Genomic DNA, 16106 nt, shown 5'->3' with positions numbered 1-16106 from the left:
AATAAAGTCTGAAAGCACCATTGACTCCTGCCCTAAAGACTAGAGAGCCCAAATGACCAGCTCCCTGTAGGTGTTCCGGGGCATTGACTGCTGGAATGTTTAGACTTCTAGAATTCAGAGATGTTTATAATATTTCAAATCTTGAGAACTAGTTTAGTCATTGTGTTTTTTTTTTTTTTTTTTTTTTTTAAGATTTATTTATTTATTTTACAAGCACTGGGTACAGTCAGAAGCGCGGGAGGGTGAGAGAATTCACCAGAGCCAGAGCAGGGAGCAGAGCAGGCAGAAGGACCGAAGTACACTGCTGAGGGGAGCAGCGGGCGGCAGGAGAGGTCTGCGCGCCATGCGGGACCCTCCTCCGGTGGCCGGGGAGCAGCCGGGGATCGAACCAGCGCTGCAGAGGCTGCGGGCAGCTTCACAACCCAGCGCTCAACCGCTGCGCCACCAGGGGAGGCCCTAGTCATTGTGTTTTGACCAGTTTCTATCCTGGAAGTAAATGTATATACATAAAATGTACTGTCCACCTTCATCTTGTAGTGGAGCTATGGATCCAGCAGGCTTAGCCCTGGGTCCCATGACTCCTCTCTGCACCCAGAGCCTGGGGGTCAACCCCTGCATCGTGTAGTGTTTTCTCCAATAGAACCTTAGCTAATTCCAAAACAGCCCTTGCTACCTATGTCTAAACAGCTGAACCTGAGCTTTTGGAAATAATAAGAGCAACTCTTTTTGACTGTTTCTCAAAAAATTAATAGTGGTTGTGTCCCCAGAAAGCATGGAGGCCAGAAGGCAGATATTTATAAAGTCCTGAAAGAAAAGCAAAACCAAGAATTTTATATTCCATAAAACTATCCTTCAATAATGAAGCAGAAAAGACATTTCTAGATAAACGAGGTATTGAGGAAATTTGTTACCAGTAGACCTGCCCTATGAGAAGCCCTAAAGGAAGTCTTTCAGGCTGAAATGAAAGGACACTAGACAGTAACTAGAAACAATAAATAAAGAACACTAGTAAAGGTAACCAGCATCTTATTTTTGGTTTGGTTTGTAACTTTTATTTTGTGATATAACAGGTCAATGCATTAAAAATTATTTAAAATCTGTGGCAATAGGCATACAGTATATATAATCTGTGACAATAACAACTTAAGAGAGACAAAGATGTATACAACAGGGTTTGTATAGTATTGAAATTAAACTCGGACTGGGTTGTCTCGTTTTCGAGTTTGTTGATCCTTTCTGCCAGCTTAGAGCTGCAGTTGAACCCCCTCTGTAGCATTATATTCTGGTCTAGGATTTTTACAAGTTGACAATAATAAGTGTAATCACAAAAGAACTAACTTTTAAAATACACAGAGAAGGAAATCACAGTGCACACTACCAAAAAATTCAAAACAAAAAAAGCAACAGTAGAGGAACTGAGGAATAGAAGTCATGGAAGACAGAGAAAACATAACTAAATGGCATAGATAAACCCTTCCTTATCAGTACTCATATTAAATGTAAGTGGATTAAACCCTTCAAATGAAAGAGATTTTCAGTTTAGGTTAAAAAGATAGACTCTATTTGTTTGCTTCTACAAGACCCTTTAGATATAAGGACACAGATTGAAAGTAAAAGAATGAGAAAAGATACTCCATGCCCAGCAGCAATCGAAAGAGTTAGAGTAGCTGTATTATTATCAGATAATGTTTAAAAGGTTATAAGTCACAAAGAAGCATTTATATATCAGTAAGTGCCTCACTACAGCAAAAAGATATAGCAGTTATGAACATAGAGTCCCAAAATATATAAAGCAAAAATGGACAGAATTGAAATGAGAAGTAGACAATTCTATAATAATACCTAACTACTCCACCTTCAATAAGTTTAAAACTAGATGAGATCAGTAAGGAAGTAGAGGACTTGAGCAGCACCTAAACCAGTTACAGATATAACACTCCACCTAACAATAGCAGAATACACACTTTTCTTAAGTTAACACGGAACTTTTTCCAGGGCAGACGTGTGTTAGTCCACATACTTTTTTCAAAGATTTTAAAAATTTTTTGTGCATATAAGAACTGGGGTATAGGTCAGAAGTGGGGAGGTGAGAGGATTCACCAGAGACAGTGGGAAACAGAACAGGTGGGTTCACTGAAACACACTGCTGAGGGGAGCAGTGGGTGAGACAGGAGAGGTCTGCTGCACCATGTGGATTAGCTCCCTGTTCGGGGATCGAACTCATTCCTCAATGGCTGGCATAGCTTGATAGTGCTGAGACTTTAAAACGTTGTGCCACCAGGGAGGCCCCCATGTGCATGTCTTAATGACTAAATAGTATGAAGGTTTTTTTTTCAATCACAGTGGAAAGAAACAAAATCAATAATGAAAAGAAAACCAGAAAATTCACAGATATGTGGAAATTAAACAATTCATCTTAAAACAACCACTGGGTCAGAGAAGAAACCAGAAGGAAAATTAGAAAATACCTTGAGATGATGAAAACAAAACCACAAAATACCAGAACTTAGGGGATGCAGTGAAAGTAGTACTAGGAGAAAAAGTTACAGCTTTGAAAAGGACTTGGTGGGCCTCCCTGGTGCCACAAGGGGTTAAGTTGCAGCAATATGAAGCTATCCACGGCCATTGCAGCATGAGTTTGATCCCCGGCCTGCCAGGGAGCTACCCACATGGCACAGTGGACATCTCCTGTCTCGCCCGCTTCACCCCTCAGCAGTGTATTTCAGTCACTCTGCCTATTCTGCTCCCCACTCTGTCTCTGGTGAATCCTCTCATCCCTCCACACCTCTGACCTACACCCCAATTTCTTGTTTGCATAAATAAATAAATCTTTTTTAAAAAAAGCAAAGGCTGCCTTTTGAAGTTCTAGAATGTTTTATAGCTTGATTTTGATAGTTACACAGGTTTATGCATATGTAAAAATTCATGGTACTGTATACTTAATGATTTGTGAATTGTACTATAAAAGTTCTATGTAAGTTATTTTTTTTTTAAAGATTGATTGATTGATTGATTGATTGATTGATTTATACAAGCACTGGGTACAGTCAGAAGCGCGGGAGGGTGAGAGAATTCACCAGAGCCAGAGCGGGGAGCAGAGCAGGCAGAAGGACCGAAGTACACTGCTGAGGGGAGCAGCGGGCAGCAGGAGAGGTCTGCGTGCCATGTGGGACCCTCCTCCGGTGGCCGGGAGCAGCCGGGGATCAAACCGGCGCTGCAGAGGCTGCGGGCAGCTTAGCATCCCAGCGCTCAACCGCTGCGCCACTGGGGAGGCCCAGTTATTTTTTTTTTTAAAGTAGCTTTGGGGCCTCCTTGGTGGCACAAGGAATTAAGCACCGCACTATGAAGCAATCTGAAGCCTCTGCAGCACGAGTTCGATTCTGGGCTGGCCAGAGAGCAACCCACATGGCACAGCAGACCTCTCCTGACTCACCCACTGCTCCCCTCAGCAGTGTATTTCAGTCAGTCTGCCTGTTCTGTTCCCCACCCTGTCTCTGGTGAATCCTCTCACCCCCTGCATCTCTGGCCTGTACCTCAGCTCTTGTATGCATAAATAAATAAATCTTTAAAAAAAAAAAAGTAGCTTTAAAAACAAACAAAATGTACATCCATTCGCCAGCTTTTTTGCTATAAAGCCAAGGTTTTCCCTTCATATATAGTGGGTCTGTTGACTTCTGTTCAGTGTGGTCTAGTGTTATCCATACCCTCAATGGATTATACACAGTTTTCATTGTCCTTTTACTTATTTATTTTTTTAAGAGTTTTTTTAAAGATTTATTTATTTATGCATGCAAGAACTGGGGTACAGGCCAGAGGTGCAGGGGGTGAGAGGATTCACTAGAGACAGAGTGGGGAGCAGAATAGGCAGACTAACTGAAATACATTGCTGAAGGGAGCAGTGGGAGAGCCAGGAGAGGTCTGCTGCGCCATGTGGGTAGCTCCCTGCCTGGCCAGGGATCGAACTCATGCTGCAGAGATTGCGGATAGCTTCGCAGTACTGTGATTAAGCCCTTGCGCCACCAGGGAGGCCCCGATTTTATTTATTTTTGTATAGAAGAACTGGGGTGTAGGCCAGAGGTTTGGGTGGTAAGAGGCTTCATCAGAGACATAGTGTGGAACAGAGCAGGTGGATTTACTGAAATACATTGCTGAGGGGAGCAGTGAGCCAGACCTGTCTAATGTGAGGTATGTCTAATCCATGGCTGGGGATTAGCTCCATGACTGGGGATCGAACTCAGGCCAAAGTGAATATAGTGCCGAGACTTAGCCCTAGACCGCCAGGGAGGCCCCCATCTGTCCTTTTAAATTGGAGCAGTTGCTCAACAATCTGAATTGAGGTCCTTCTGAATTTTTATAATCTTTAACTTAAATTTTTTATTATTTCCTTTTTTAAAAGATTTATGCATACGAGTACTAGGGTACAGGCCAGAGGTGTGGGGCCTGAGAGGATTCATCAGAGACAGAGTGGGGAACAGAACAGGCATATGTACTGAAATACACTGCTGAGGGGGGCAGTGGGTGAGTCAGGAGAGGTCTGCTGTGCCATGTGGGTAGCTTCCTGGTCAGGGATCGAACTCGTGCTGCAGGTAGCATCATAGGCTGCAGATAACATCATAGGTTGCCCTTTTATTATTTCCTTTTATCTAATTTGACAAGTTGTTTTTGTTTTGTTTTAAGATTTATTTATTTATACAAGCACTGAGTACAGTCAGAAGCGCAGGAGGGTGAGAGAATTCACCAGAGTGAGCGGAGAGCAGAGCAGGCAGACCGACAAAGTACACTGCTGACGGGAGCAGCGGGCGGCAGGAGAGATCTGTGTGCTGTGTGGGACCCTCACCTGGCGGCCGGGGAATGAACCGGTGCTGCAGAGGCTGTAGGCAGCTTCGCAACCCAGTGCTCAACTGCTGTGCCACCGGGGAGGCCCAAGTTTCTGTTTTTTTTTTTTAAGCATCTTTAAGTCTAAAACTTTTAAGCCTATTTTATGAATAGGACTTTCTTATGACTAAAAATAAATTTGAAAAATTCTAACTTAGGTAACTTCTGAATTTCCTTCTAGTTCTGAAATTTTATTTTAGGATTCTAGTATTTTGTATATTTGTGGAGTCTTCATAGCAGGAATTTTATACATCTGCAGTGGTTCCTGAGGCACTGTATCTCAGCACAGACTTGATGCATCCACTGACTCTTTTCTCCTTTGTGTTCATTTCAGCTACCCACTGCTGAAACTCCCCTTGCCAGGAACAGGACCTGTGGAATTCACCACTCCTGTGAAGGATTACTCGCCCCCACCTGTGGCTGCTAACCGTAAGCCAGGAGAGCCTTCTGAGCAGCCAGAGTGGGTAAGTGCTCAACCAGTGTGTTGCTGAGGAGAGCCCTGGGAATTGAGTGGAGATTGGCCAAGGCAGGGATCTTGTGAGACTGAAGATGGTTAGCTTTCTATTGTTGAATAAATGTACTATGGCAGCTTTATAAAGGCATCAAAAATAGTTACACATTAATGAATAACCTTTTTTGAAAAGAAACAACGGATGGTGCAGAAGCATGCTTATTCTTAAAAACTGGGATCTGTGGCGGTCATAGCTGTTGCCAGCTGATTCTGGGTTCATACTTTGGGTTGTGCAGGTGTCAGGCAGTGCCAAGGCATCAGGCCATCTCTTTAGCCCTGGGTGGTTATGACTATCACAGTATCCCTAAAGAATGTCCTATTGTCAGAGTCCCATCACCCTCTAATCCTTGTCATGTGCACCTGATTTTGTTCAGATATATTAGGTCTATTTTTATCTTCGCAATGCTGTCAGATAAAATGTACAGGTTATTTTTTTAAAAATCTCTTTTACAATCAAACCTGGGGCCCAGGGTGATAAATTGCCTCGATTACTTAGATTAAGTGAGATCAATGACAGACTAAAACTACAGGTCTACTAACTTGCTTCTTCTAGGCCATACTCAGTTGACTGTCTCTGAGCTTTTTACAGATGTAAAAGAGGAAGAAACAATCTCTGTAGTAGAGTCTAAGGTGCAGGACCTACCTCTCCATAACTTTGGATTCATTATTTGGAAATCTTGAGCATGGCTAACTTATCTCTCAACCTTTTACTTGCCAGTTAATGAATGAGGTGTCCTTCCTTCACATGTTATGCCTTGGTTCCATGGATGGGTACTGGACATGCCACGTCTGTTGGTGAGGAGGGAAAAAGGAAGCTTAATGAACAAATCTTCCTTTCTTACTTCTGGCAATTATTGCACATTCCTTCCTAATTCCTTTCTGGGTATATTGTAGCAGCCAGGTAAACTGGCTGTGCTTTTACTGAACTAGAGACATACTGGTAAGATCACTGTGTGTTACAACTACATATGACAATGGGAAGTACACAACCCTGGTTTCATGGGGTTCTGCCCATCAAAGTCAGAGAGAGCATGGTCTGATGCTGGCAGAAACCAGTTCAGTAACTTCATGTACCAACTTGATCATTGGCTCACTATGGAACCTTCTTGGTTCGAATCTTTTGCCTTCGTTAATTTCTTGATGCAGTTAAATCGCATACTGGAAGCCATGGTTCCCAGACACAACAAGGTAGTCTGTGTTGTGTGGATGTTTTGTGACTGGTAGAGTTCAGGGGGACTGATGATGAAAATTAGACGCTTGGTGAGATAGCGGCCAGGGAGTTTACTTGTTTGGGATTTCTTTAAATTTCTTTAGTGCCCTTCATTGGTTGGGATGATGATGGTAAGTAGCTGTACAGACTTGAGGGCTCAGGAATCAGAGTACTGTCCTTTTTTTCTCATTCTGATTGGAATCTCCATTCCCTGATGGATTGAGAAAGAAACCTAGCCCGTAATGCACTCACCCGGGATCATGAAGCTTAATGGTCAGTTATCTCACCTCCATTGACTATCCTTGATAAGAATACAGGCCAATAAACAGAAGTGGTAAGGACTGTTTTAGTTATAAGGAACAGACTCAATCCAAAGAAAATGAGGGAGAATTTTTTTAGCTCATCAGAGTCACACTCAGGGGCCTCAAGATTGACTCAGACCAAACTTGGTTTGGACCTCAGGAATCCGTCACTCAACTCTGCCCTCTCTGCTCAACTCTGCTCTACTAGATCTGTGGAACAGTGGCGTCAGTCTATTTATCATCATGTTCTTGCAACATCCAATCTAGGGTGGATGAGCAGGGGCCCAATTGACTTTGAATGGCAGCACTTCCCTGTTCCCATCTCAAATCCTGTGATTGAGAGGAATGCTTTATTGATTGACTCATCACTGCTGAGAATGAGAAAGGATGGAAAATAGGGAAACTCCAGCTTTGGGCAGGACAGCACAAGCATCTCCTCCCTACATCAAGGAACCTAAATGTTCTTTACTCTGTTCATATTCAGCACATATTTATTAAACATTTACAGTGTGCCTGGCAGATAGACCTCACTGCCTCTGAGTCTGGTTGGGAAGAGAAGTCAGTTTAAAATAAATACAGTGTAGGGTCTTCCTGGTGGTGCAAGGGATTAAGCACCACACTGTGAAGCAATCAGAAGCCTCTGCAGCACAAGTTCGATCCCCTGCCGGCCAGGGAGCTACCAACATGGCGCAGCAGACCTTTCTTGTCTTGCCCGCTGCTCCCCTCAGCAGTATATTTCAGTCGGTCTGCCTGTTCTTTTCCCCACTCTGTCTCTGGTGAATCCTCTCACCCCCTGCACCTCTGGCCTGTACCCCAGCTCTTGTATGCATAAATAAATAAATCTTTAAAAATAAAATACAGTGTATATTGAAGGGACACAGGACCGATTGGAAGAGCTCCCGATGACCAGTGCTGGAAAATAAAATATATTTTGTCACAAGATAAAGTAGTATTTGGTTTATAACCCAAAGTGTAAAATTCATGAGTCTATGTGATTGAATAAATAGATGGAGTCAATCTAAGGCAAAATTGCTAATGGTTTATGTAGATACTCTGCCCTCAAGGAGGTGGAATATAACTCCCCTTCCTTAAGTGTAGACTGTGCATAGTGACTTTTTTTCCCCAGAGAGTCGTCGTATATGGGAAGGAAGCAAAAAGAATCACACCATAGTGGAGAAACCTGACAGGCACCTCTCAACAAGGTGACCAGGGTTAACATCAACAGTGATAAATCAGGTTGATAGTGTATACTATCAATGGGGAGAAGAGTACTTTACCTCTGTGATCTTCCTCCCCAAAAGCTGTAACTTCAGTCCTTTATTCCACCAAACAGCATGTGAGAGTTCTGGCTCATCCACATTCTTGCTAACATTTGTTATTTTTTGTTGTTATTGTTTCAATTTTTAAAAAATTATTTTTGGGCCTCCCCAGTAGCTCAGTGGGTTAAGCGCCATGCTGTGAAGCTGTCCGCAGCCTCTGCAGTGTGGGTTCAATCCCGGCCGGCTGGGGAGAATCCCTCATGTTGCGGCAGACCTCTCCTGTCCTCTTCTGTCGCGCCCGCTGCTCCCCTCAGTGTATTTTGGTCATCTGCCTGTTCTGCTCCTCGCTCTGTCACCCTCCCGTGCCTCTGGCCTGTAAACAATCTCTTGTTTAAAAATAAATCTTTTAAAAAATAAATAAAATAAATTTATTTTACAGACAGGAGAGGTATGCTGCGCCATGTAGGGTAATCTCCCTGGCCAGGAATCAAACTCGTGCTGTGCTGCAGTGGCTGCTGATAGCTTCATAGTGCTGAGACTTAACCCCTTGCACCATCAGGGAGGCCCAGTTGTTTCAATGTTTTTTTAAAAGATTATGCATATAAGAACTGGGGTACAGGCCAGAGGTGTGGGGGGTGAGAGGATCCACCAGAGACAGAGTGGGGAACAGAACAAGCAGATTGATTGAAATACATTGCTGAGGGGAGCAGCAGGCGAGTCAGTAGAGGTCTGCTGCGCCATATGGGTAGCTCCCCTGGCCAGGGATTGAACTCATGCTGCAGCGGCTGCCGATAGCTTCATAGGTTGTGTGTTAACCCCTTGCGCCACCAGGGAGGCTCTGTTTCAGGTTTTTTTTTATTATTATTAATTAAAGATTTATTTATTTATTTATACAAGCACTGGGTACAGTCAGAAGCATAGGAGGATGAAAGAATTCATCAGAGTGGGGAGCAGAACAGGCAGACTGACGAAATATACTGCTGAGGGGAGCAGCGGGCGCGGCAAGAGAGGTCTATCGCACCATGTGGGACCCTCGGAGGTGGCCGGGGATTGAACTGGCGCTGCAGAGGCTGCGGGCAGCTTCGCAGCCCAGTGCTCAACTGCTGTGCCACCAGGGGAGGCCCTGTTTCCGTTTTTTAATGGTCTTTTTAGTGTGTTTGAAGTGATACATTTTTGATTAGATATTTCCCTAATTAATGGTTTGTGGCATCTTTTCACTTGCTTGTTAAAGATCTTTGGACAAATATCTATTCAAGTCCTTTGCCCATCTTGTATTTGGGTTGTTTTTAAGTTGGTAGACTTCATTATATATTCAGAATACTAATCCTTTATTACATTTATATGTAATTGCAAATATTTTCTCCTATTCAGTAAGTTTTTTTCACATTGCTGATAATGTCCTTTTGTGGAAGTGTTCCCCATCAGTTGCACCTTTATGTGTCCTCCAGAGAGGACTTCAGTCAACTCTGCCAGGTCCTTGTGTTCTGAGTTAGTCCTGCCTTATGCTAGAGTCAGTATGACCTACCTGGGCCTTGTAGGGTTGGCGAATGGCAGTTCCCCTGGGAAGGAAGCCGAAACAAGAGAGACTTTTCATTTCCCAGGTGTGTGACCTTGGACAAATTACCTAGACTGTGTCTTAGTTACACATTAGTGCATTCGTAAAGTGGGAATAATACTTAGGCCTACATTATTCACTATGATAGGATTAAGTGGCATATTGCAAGGGTTAAGAACAATGACCAATCCATGTTTGTGGCTATCACTATTTTTATCATATCTTTGATTGGAGAGGCCAAAGCAGAGAAGAAGAAAACTTATGCTTGGCTTGCCTTCTGGTTTGCAGCAAGCATGTACTTCCTGTTCTTGATCCTTCAGATGTTGTGCTCTCCAGGAAGCCTTCCTCATCTCTCTGCAGTTGTATGCCTTTCTTCTCCATGCTTTGAATTGAGACTTATTTAAAATCATGATTCTTTCAAATTTGGATAGTCCAATGTTTTACACATAGTAGATGCTCAAGAAAGATGTCTTATCAAGTAAAGAAACAGGATGAGGGCATTCCCTAGTGTCACAGAGTTAAGTCTCAGTGCTATCAAGCTATCTGCAGCCACTGTAGCATGAGTTCGATTCCCAGCCAGGGAGCTGACCCACATGGCGCAGCAGACCTCTCCTGACTCAACCGCTACTCCCCTCAGCAGTGATTTCAGTAGATCCGCCTGTTCTGCTTCCCACTCTCGTGAATCCTCTCACCCCCTGCACCCCCTGCATAAATAAATAAATCTTAAAAAAAAAAAAAAAACAACAGCATGGCTTATTTTAGGAGACAGGGAGTCTGAAGTAAGGCATCTTGGCATGTGATTGGTGCTAAGGTAGTGGAGATCAAGTTGAATCCTGGGCTATAAAGTTTAAACTTTAATTCTGTATGTAGTGAGAAGCCGTTCCATTAGAAGCAAGGACATGCTAAAGATCATGGTAAGAAGGCCAATCTTACTGAACTTGGAGAAACAGACTGAAATGACTGTGCCTAGGACAGAAGGTATTGGAAGAGTAAGGGTATGAAAAAGGAGGAGAGATTGGTTTTAAGGAGTTGCCAAGTTCAGTTTTAATAGTTTTATTAAATAATATGTAAACTATTAAATTATATATAATATATATTATATATTTTAATGTATTTATATTATAAATAATATGTAAGCTATTAAATTATATATAAACTAGATATAACTAACATGTTTTCAGCCAGACACTTTGCTGAGTGGTTGTGTATATCTTTTTGTTTGGACCATTGATCTGGGAAGGTCTAGGTCTGAGATTTTACTCCCATATCCCTCAGTAAGGAAGGGACTGTGGCTTGGAGAATGTAGAGAACCTTGTCCAAGATACACAGCCAAGACTAGAGCTGGAAGTTGAACCCAGTTGGGTCCCCTGAACCTGTCCCCCCTACTACACCACATACTTCACACTGTACCACACCGCACCACACCAATCCTGCTCAGGACTGGAAGACAAAGATCAGAAACCCTGTTTTTCAGAAGACTCGAGTAACAGCAATCCTCTGTATCATGTACTGAAGGGAGCCCACAGGTGTGTCAGTGTAAAGGTAAAATACCTGGAAGTCTAGGGGGTTCTGCATAAATATGAAGGAAGGATTATTTTCTAAAAAAAGAAGCAGTAATAGGCACAGGTGTTAATGTTTGGAAAAAATATATAAACTGGTGGCGCAGGGGTTAAAGTCTCAGCATTATCAAGCTGTCCCCAGCCACTACAGCAATAGTTTGATCCCCAGCCTGGAGCTGGCCCACATGGCACAGCAGACCTCTTTGGTCTCACCCCTGCTCCCCTCAGCAGTGTATTTCAGTAAAAACCCTGTTTTGCTCCCCACTCTGTCTCTGATTAATCCTCTCACTCCCACAACTCTGGCATACAGTTCTTGTATGCATAAATAAATAAAAAAAATAAATCTTTTTTAAAAAGAAAGAAACAAGAAGCAGCAAGAGCAGCTTGTGCTCCCCTCAACCAGGTCATCTCAGAAACCCGAACCTCAAGCCAAGCCCTACCTGCAGGTCTGCAGAGGTGGCTGGACTTCCAGGACCAACATTGCAGCATTTTGTGGTGGCTGCCTGAGCCCGGATGCAGTTTCTAAGGCGCTCAGGTTAGGGGCCTCATGCTGTGAACCATGGTGGACACAGACTTTGGGCTCCCAAGACTACAGCTCCTCTCCTATATTGCTTGTTTTGGGCCCTTTCATTGTGTCTTGTTCTCCATGGAAACTCCCATGGTTCAGTACCACCCAGGCAGGTTGACTGTAGTAAAGAAAAAAAAAAAAAAAACCAACAGATTTGGGAATTTGGGAATAGGGCAGCCCTGGGCTGCTAGTCAGCTGTGTGTCCTTGACACATCCTTTTATCTCTCTGAGTCTTTAGTTTTCTTATCTGGATCCTCTTGCTCAGGGTCTCTTACAGGCTGCATTCGTGCTATCAGTCAAGGCTGCAGTCATCTCAAAGCTCTGCTAGAGTAGGGGGAGGGAATCTTCTTCCAAGCTTGAAGACTGGTTGTCAGCAAGTTCCTGAGGCTGTTGGACTATGGTACCCCATTCCTTACTAGGTTTTGTTTTTGTTTTTAAAGATTTATTTATTTATTTATACAAGCACTGGGTACAGTCAGAAGCGCGGGAGGGTGAGAGAATTCTCCAGAGCCAGAGCGGGGAGCAGAGCAGGCAGAAGGACCGAAGTACACTGCTGAGGGGAGCAGCGGGCGGCAGGAGAGGTCTACACGCCATGTGGGACCCTCCTCCGGTGGCCGGGGAGCAGCCGGGGATCGAACCGGCGCTGCAGAGGCTGCGGGCAGCTTTGCAACCCAGTGTTCAACCACTGCGCCACCAGGGAGGCCCTCCAGTTATTTTTATTGAGGTAAAGTACACATTAAAATTTACTATTGTTGTTACAGGGCAGCCCTGATACAAAACGGGGTGCCTGACTGTGGGTCCTCACCCGCACGCTTTTAAGGACTTATTAATACTCTACTGCAGGCACACGCGAAAGGTTAATAAAAGGTTTATTTACAAGGGAAGGGGAAATGAGGAAATGTACAACTCAGGGAGAAAAGTGGGAGACAAAGTTTTAAATGAGTCCTACCCGATCCGCCGATCAGGAATCCCAAATGGCGCTCTGAGAGCTGGCCGCGAGCCAGGAGCCGTGAAGCCAGGAGGCAAGTGAGAGAGCGAGCCCCACCAAGGCCCACGTGTTTGGTTTTTTATACCAACCCTGGCTGCTTAACTCCACCCTCAGGTCCCAGCCACCTTCCCTTTGGTGGTGACAGGATTCGTCTTTCCCACTGTCCTGATGGCTTTGGTCTGGAGTGGGGGTGGAGTCCACAAAGCCTGTATGGAATTAGCTCAGGACATCCTTTCCCCCTAACATTGTAACCATTTTTAAACATACAGCTGGTTATTAAATACATACTTAACATTGTATATCCATCACTACCATCCAGTCTCCATAACTACATCTTATAAAACATAAATTCTCTGTTAAACACTAACTCCCATTTCCTCGTCCCTTCAGCCCCTGAACACCACCATTCTGCTGTCACTATGAATTTAACTACTTCGGTACCTCATATAAGTTGAATCATATATATTTTTTGTTTTGTTTTCATATAGTATTTGTGTGTGTGTGGTTTATTTCATGTAGCATAAGGCTCCTTAAGGGTTATAGTTTTTTATAACCTAATCTCAGAAATGACGTCTTATTACTTTTGCTTTTCTGTTTGTCAGAAACAAGTTGCTGGGCTCAGCTCACTGTCAAAGGTGAATTCACATGGGCAGGAGCACCAAGAGGTGGGGATCACTGAGGTCACATTAGAAAGCTGCCTGCCACAGCCTCCATCTAGGGAGGACTCCTTTCTGTGCCCAGGGTCATCTAGACTCCACCCACTGTGGGCAGTGGACAGAGGAGGGGTATGTGCAGAATCACAGCCTTGTGCCCAATGGTAACAAACCAGAACTAGATGCTCCTTGAAGCTGTGCAATACCCAGGTGACATGCTGTGTTCTTCACAGGATTTGAGAATAATGCCCCTGAGAATAGCTCTGCATGAGGAACTCTTTGTCTCTGGATAGTTCCTCCCATTCACTGGCCGGTGTGGTGCCTTGAGCCCCTGACCTGAGATTCAGGTCAGAGCCTCTGTACCTCCTGCAGCTTCTATTGGGCTGAGTCTGATGCAGGAGACAGTGTGGGTGAGGCTTTCTGTCCCCAGAGCCTTCACTAAGACAATGTCATAAACATAAACTTCACAAAATCTCAGAAGGTTGCTTCAGATTGTTTCTTGGTGCTTGGGCCCAGGAGGTGTTACCATGGGATGCCAGTTCAGCATCTTTTTTTTTTTCCTGAAAGGTTTTTTCCAATTAATGCATACAAGAACTGGGGTGTAAGCTACAGGTGCGGGGGAGGGTGAGAGGATTCAACAGAGACAAAGTGGGGAGCAAAACAGGCACATCTATTGAAATACACTGCTGAGGGGAGCAGTGGGTGAGACAGGAGAGGTCTGCTGCGCCATGTGGGTTAGCTCCCTGACTGGGGATCAAACTCAGGCTGTAGCAGTGATAGCACTGAGATTTAACCTCTAGGCCACCAAGGAGGCCCCATATTCAGCATCTTACCTATGCTTGTGCAGTAATCTCAGGTACAGCATCATCGAGTGGCTGTAACACCTTGCTTTCATCTACACACCTGCCTTAGTGTGGAACAGGCATAGAGATAACCCCCTATCCTTCCAGCCTGCACCATGAGTGTGGGCAGTCTTCCGTCTTTACAGTTAGATGAGACCATAACTCCAGGGTTGTCTTCCAGAGCACTGCCTCTGTCAGGTCAAAGTCTCAAGGACTTTGTCAACTGGTTAAAATCCAGACAGCACATTCGGACTTCATCCTGGCCACCTCTCGTTTTAGCTGTGCTTTCCATTACTACCTTGCAGGACTCCTTTGTGATAAGACTGTGCTCTTAATTTCCCTTGCTCCTCAGAGACACCTCCTGCCCCTCTCCCATCAGTTCTTCCCTGCCTCGTGGCTCCACACAGCTCTTCGCTGCCATGACTCATCCAGTACCTCATTTTGGGGGTGCTTCATGACATGTCCATCATGGAGAACACTTTGATTACTTAAGTGACTGACAGCTCTTTAAGGACAGATGGCAGATTCTAGTGAGAAAAGTATTGATGTTGACAAGAGACCTGTGTGTGAGTCCTCGTCCTACCATTCTGCCACACTGTTTATCACAAATATTTGCATGAGTACTTCTCTGTATACGCTGTTTTTATACATGTGATTACATGTGTCAGTGTGTGCATGTGTGTGTGTACAGTGAATGTCATCATCCCCTTTTCACGTTGAAGAATGTAGAGTGAATGTGAAGAACTGGGATGTAGAATTGGGTCTTTTGATCTTCAAAAGCTGCTGCCCTGAAAGTGGCAAAACCAGGATCAATGACAGGCTACACCCTTTGTGGCACTTATGGTCTATTTTGATGACACCAGGCATTTTCCATAAAGGGTTAGATAGGGTTTAAGATTTGTGGGTTATGTGACTTCTTGTGACCACTCACCTCTTTGTTGTTGTCTGAAAGCAGCTGTAGCCACTTCAGAGCAGCGGGTGGGGCTGCATTCCAGTAAAACTGATTTAGAAAAACAGGTGCTGGAAAGTTTATGGAAGCCTGGTCTATTGAGTGGTCTTTTGGGAAATGTGTAGAAAAGTGGTTCATCAGTGGTAAAAAAGGCACCTTATAGACTACTTCATTTTTTGAAGACCTATCCTGTTGGTCCCACAGTGCTTTGCCCATACTAGATGCTTAGTAAAATCCTTAGTGGGGGGAGAGAGGGAAAATTCTTATTAAATATGGGCCCATATTTTTCCTTCCTATGCTAAGCTAACCTTCCTACCTCTCCTCCATATCTTCTGCAGTATGTGGGTGCCCCGGTGGCTTATATCCAGCAGATATTTGTGAAGTCCTCAGTATCTCCCTGGCACAAGAACCTCCTGGCAGTAGATGTGTTCCGCTCACCTCTGTCTCGGGCTTTTCAGCTGGTGGAGGAGATCCGGAACCATGTGCTGAGAGACAGGTATTCCTCTCTGGAACCCCAGCCTCCCTGGGTCCTGTTACGTACTAAAGGGAAAGTGAAGTCCTCTGTGGCAGTCAAGTGAGCCAGCCAGCTCTGTAGAAATTGAGTAAGCAGGAAGGATGGTGGATGAGCCAACTTTGCATTTGTTAACTTCCTATGAGTCCACTGGGGCTGAGTTCCCTTGACCTGAGCAAATGACTGGAATGCCTCCTCCCTGATCCTGAAAACTTTGTCTCAGGTCTCAGACACAATGTCCACCAGGCTGGCCCTCTAATGAGCTGACTGAGGACCCACTGACTTTCTGCCCGAGGTTTAGGAGATATGAATGGAGTGGTGGGG

The 16106-nt window shown here is 44.3% G+C and overlaps 1 protein-coding gene across 4 annotated transcripts in view; it reads left to right on the top strand.

Moving 5' to 3' along the window:
- Nucleotides 1-16106, top strand: part of SCAP (SREBF chaperone) — a 68454-nt gene that overhangs the window by 37823 nt on the left and 14525 nt on the right. For all 4 annotated transcript variants that reach the window (XM_037528134.2, XM_037528114.2, XM_037528122.2 and 1 more), the window contains 2 exons: nucleotides 5210-5339; nucleotides 15610-15767. In XM_037528134.2, the coding sequence (XP_037384031.1) occupies nucleotides 5210-5339; nucleotides 15610-15767 (288 nt within the window). The remainder of the gene's footprint in view (nucleotides 1-5209; nucleotides 5340-15609; nucleotides 15768-16106) is intronic.

The sequence above is a fragment of the Talpa occidentalis genome, unplaced genomic scaffold (genome assembly GCF_014898055.3).
Source record: "Talpa occidentalis isolate TD23 unplaced genomic scaffold, MPIMG_talOcc4v2.1 talOcc4.10, whole genome shotgun sequence".
NCBI classification, from domain to species: Eukaryota; Metazoa; Chordata; class Mammalia; order Eulipotyphla; family Talpidae; genus Talpa; species Talpa occidentalis.
Note: the sequence above shows the minus strand (reverse complement) of the source record. Positions and strands in the feature narration are given on the sequence as shown.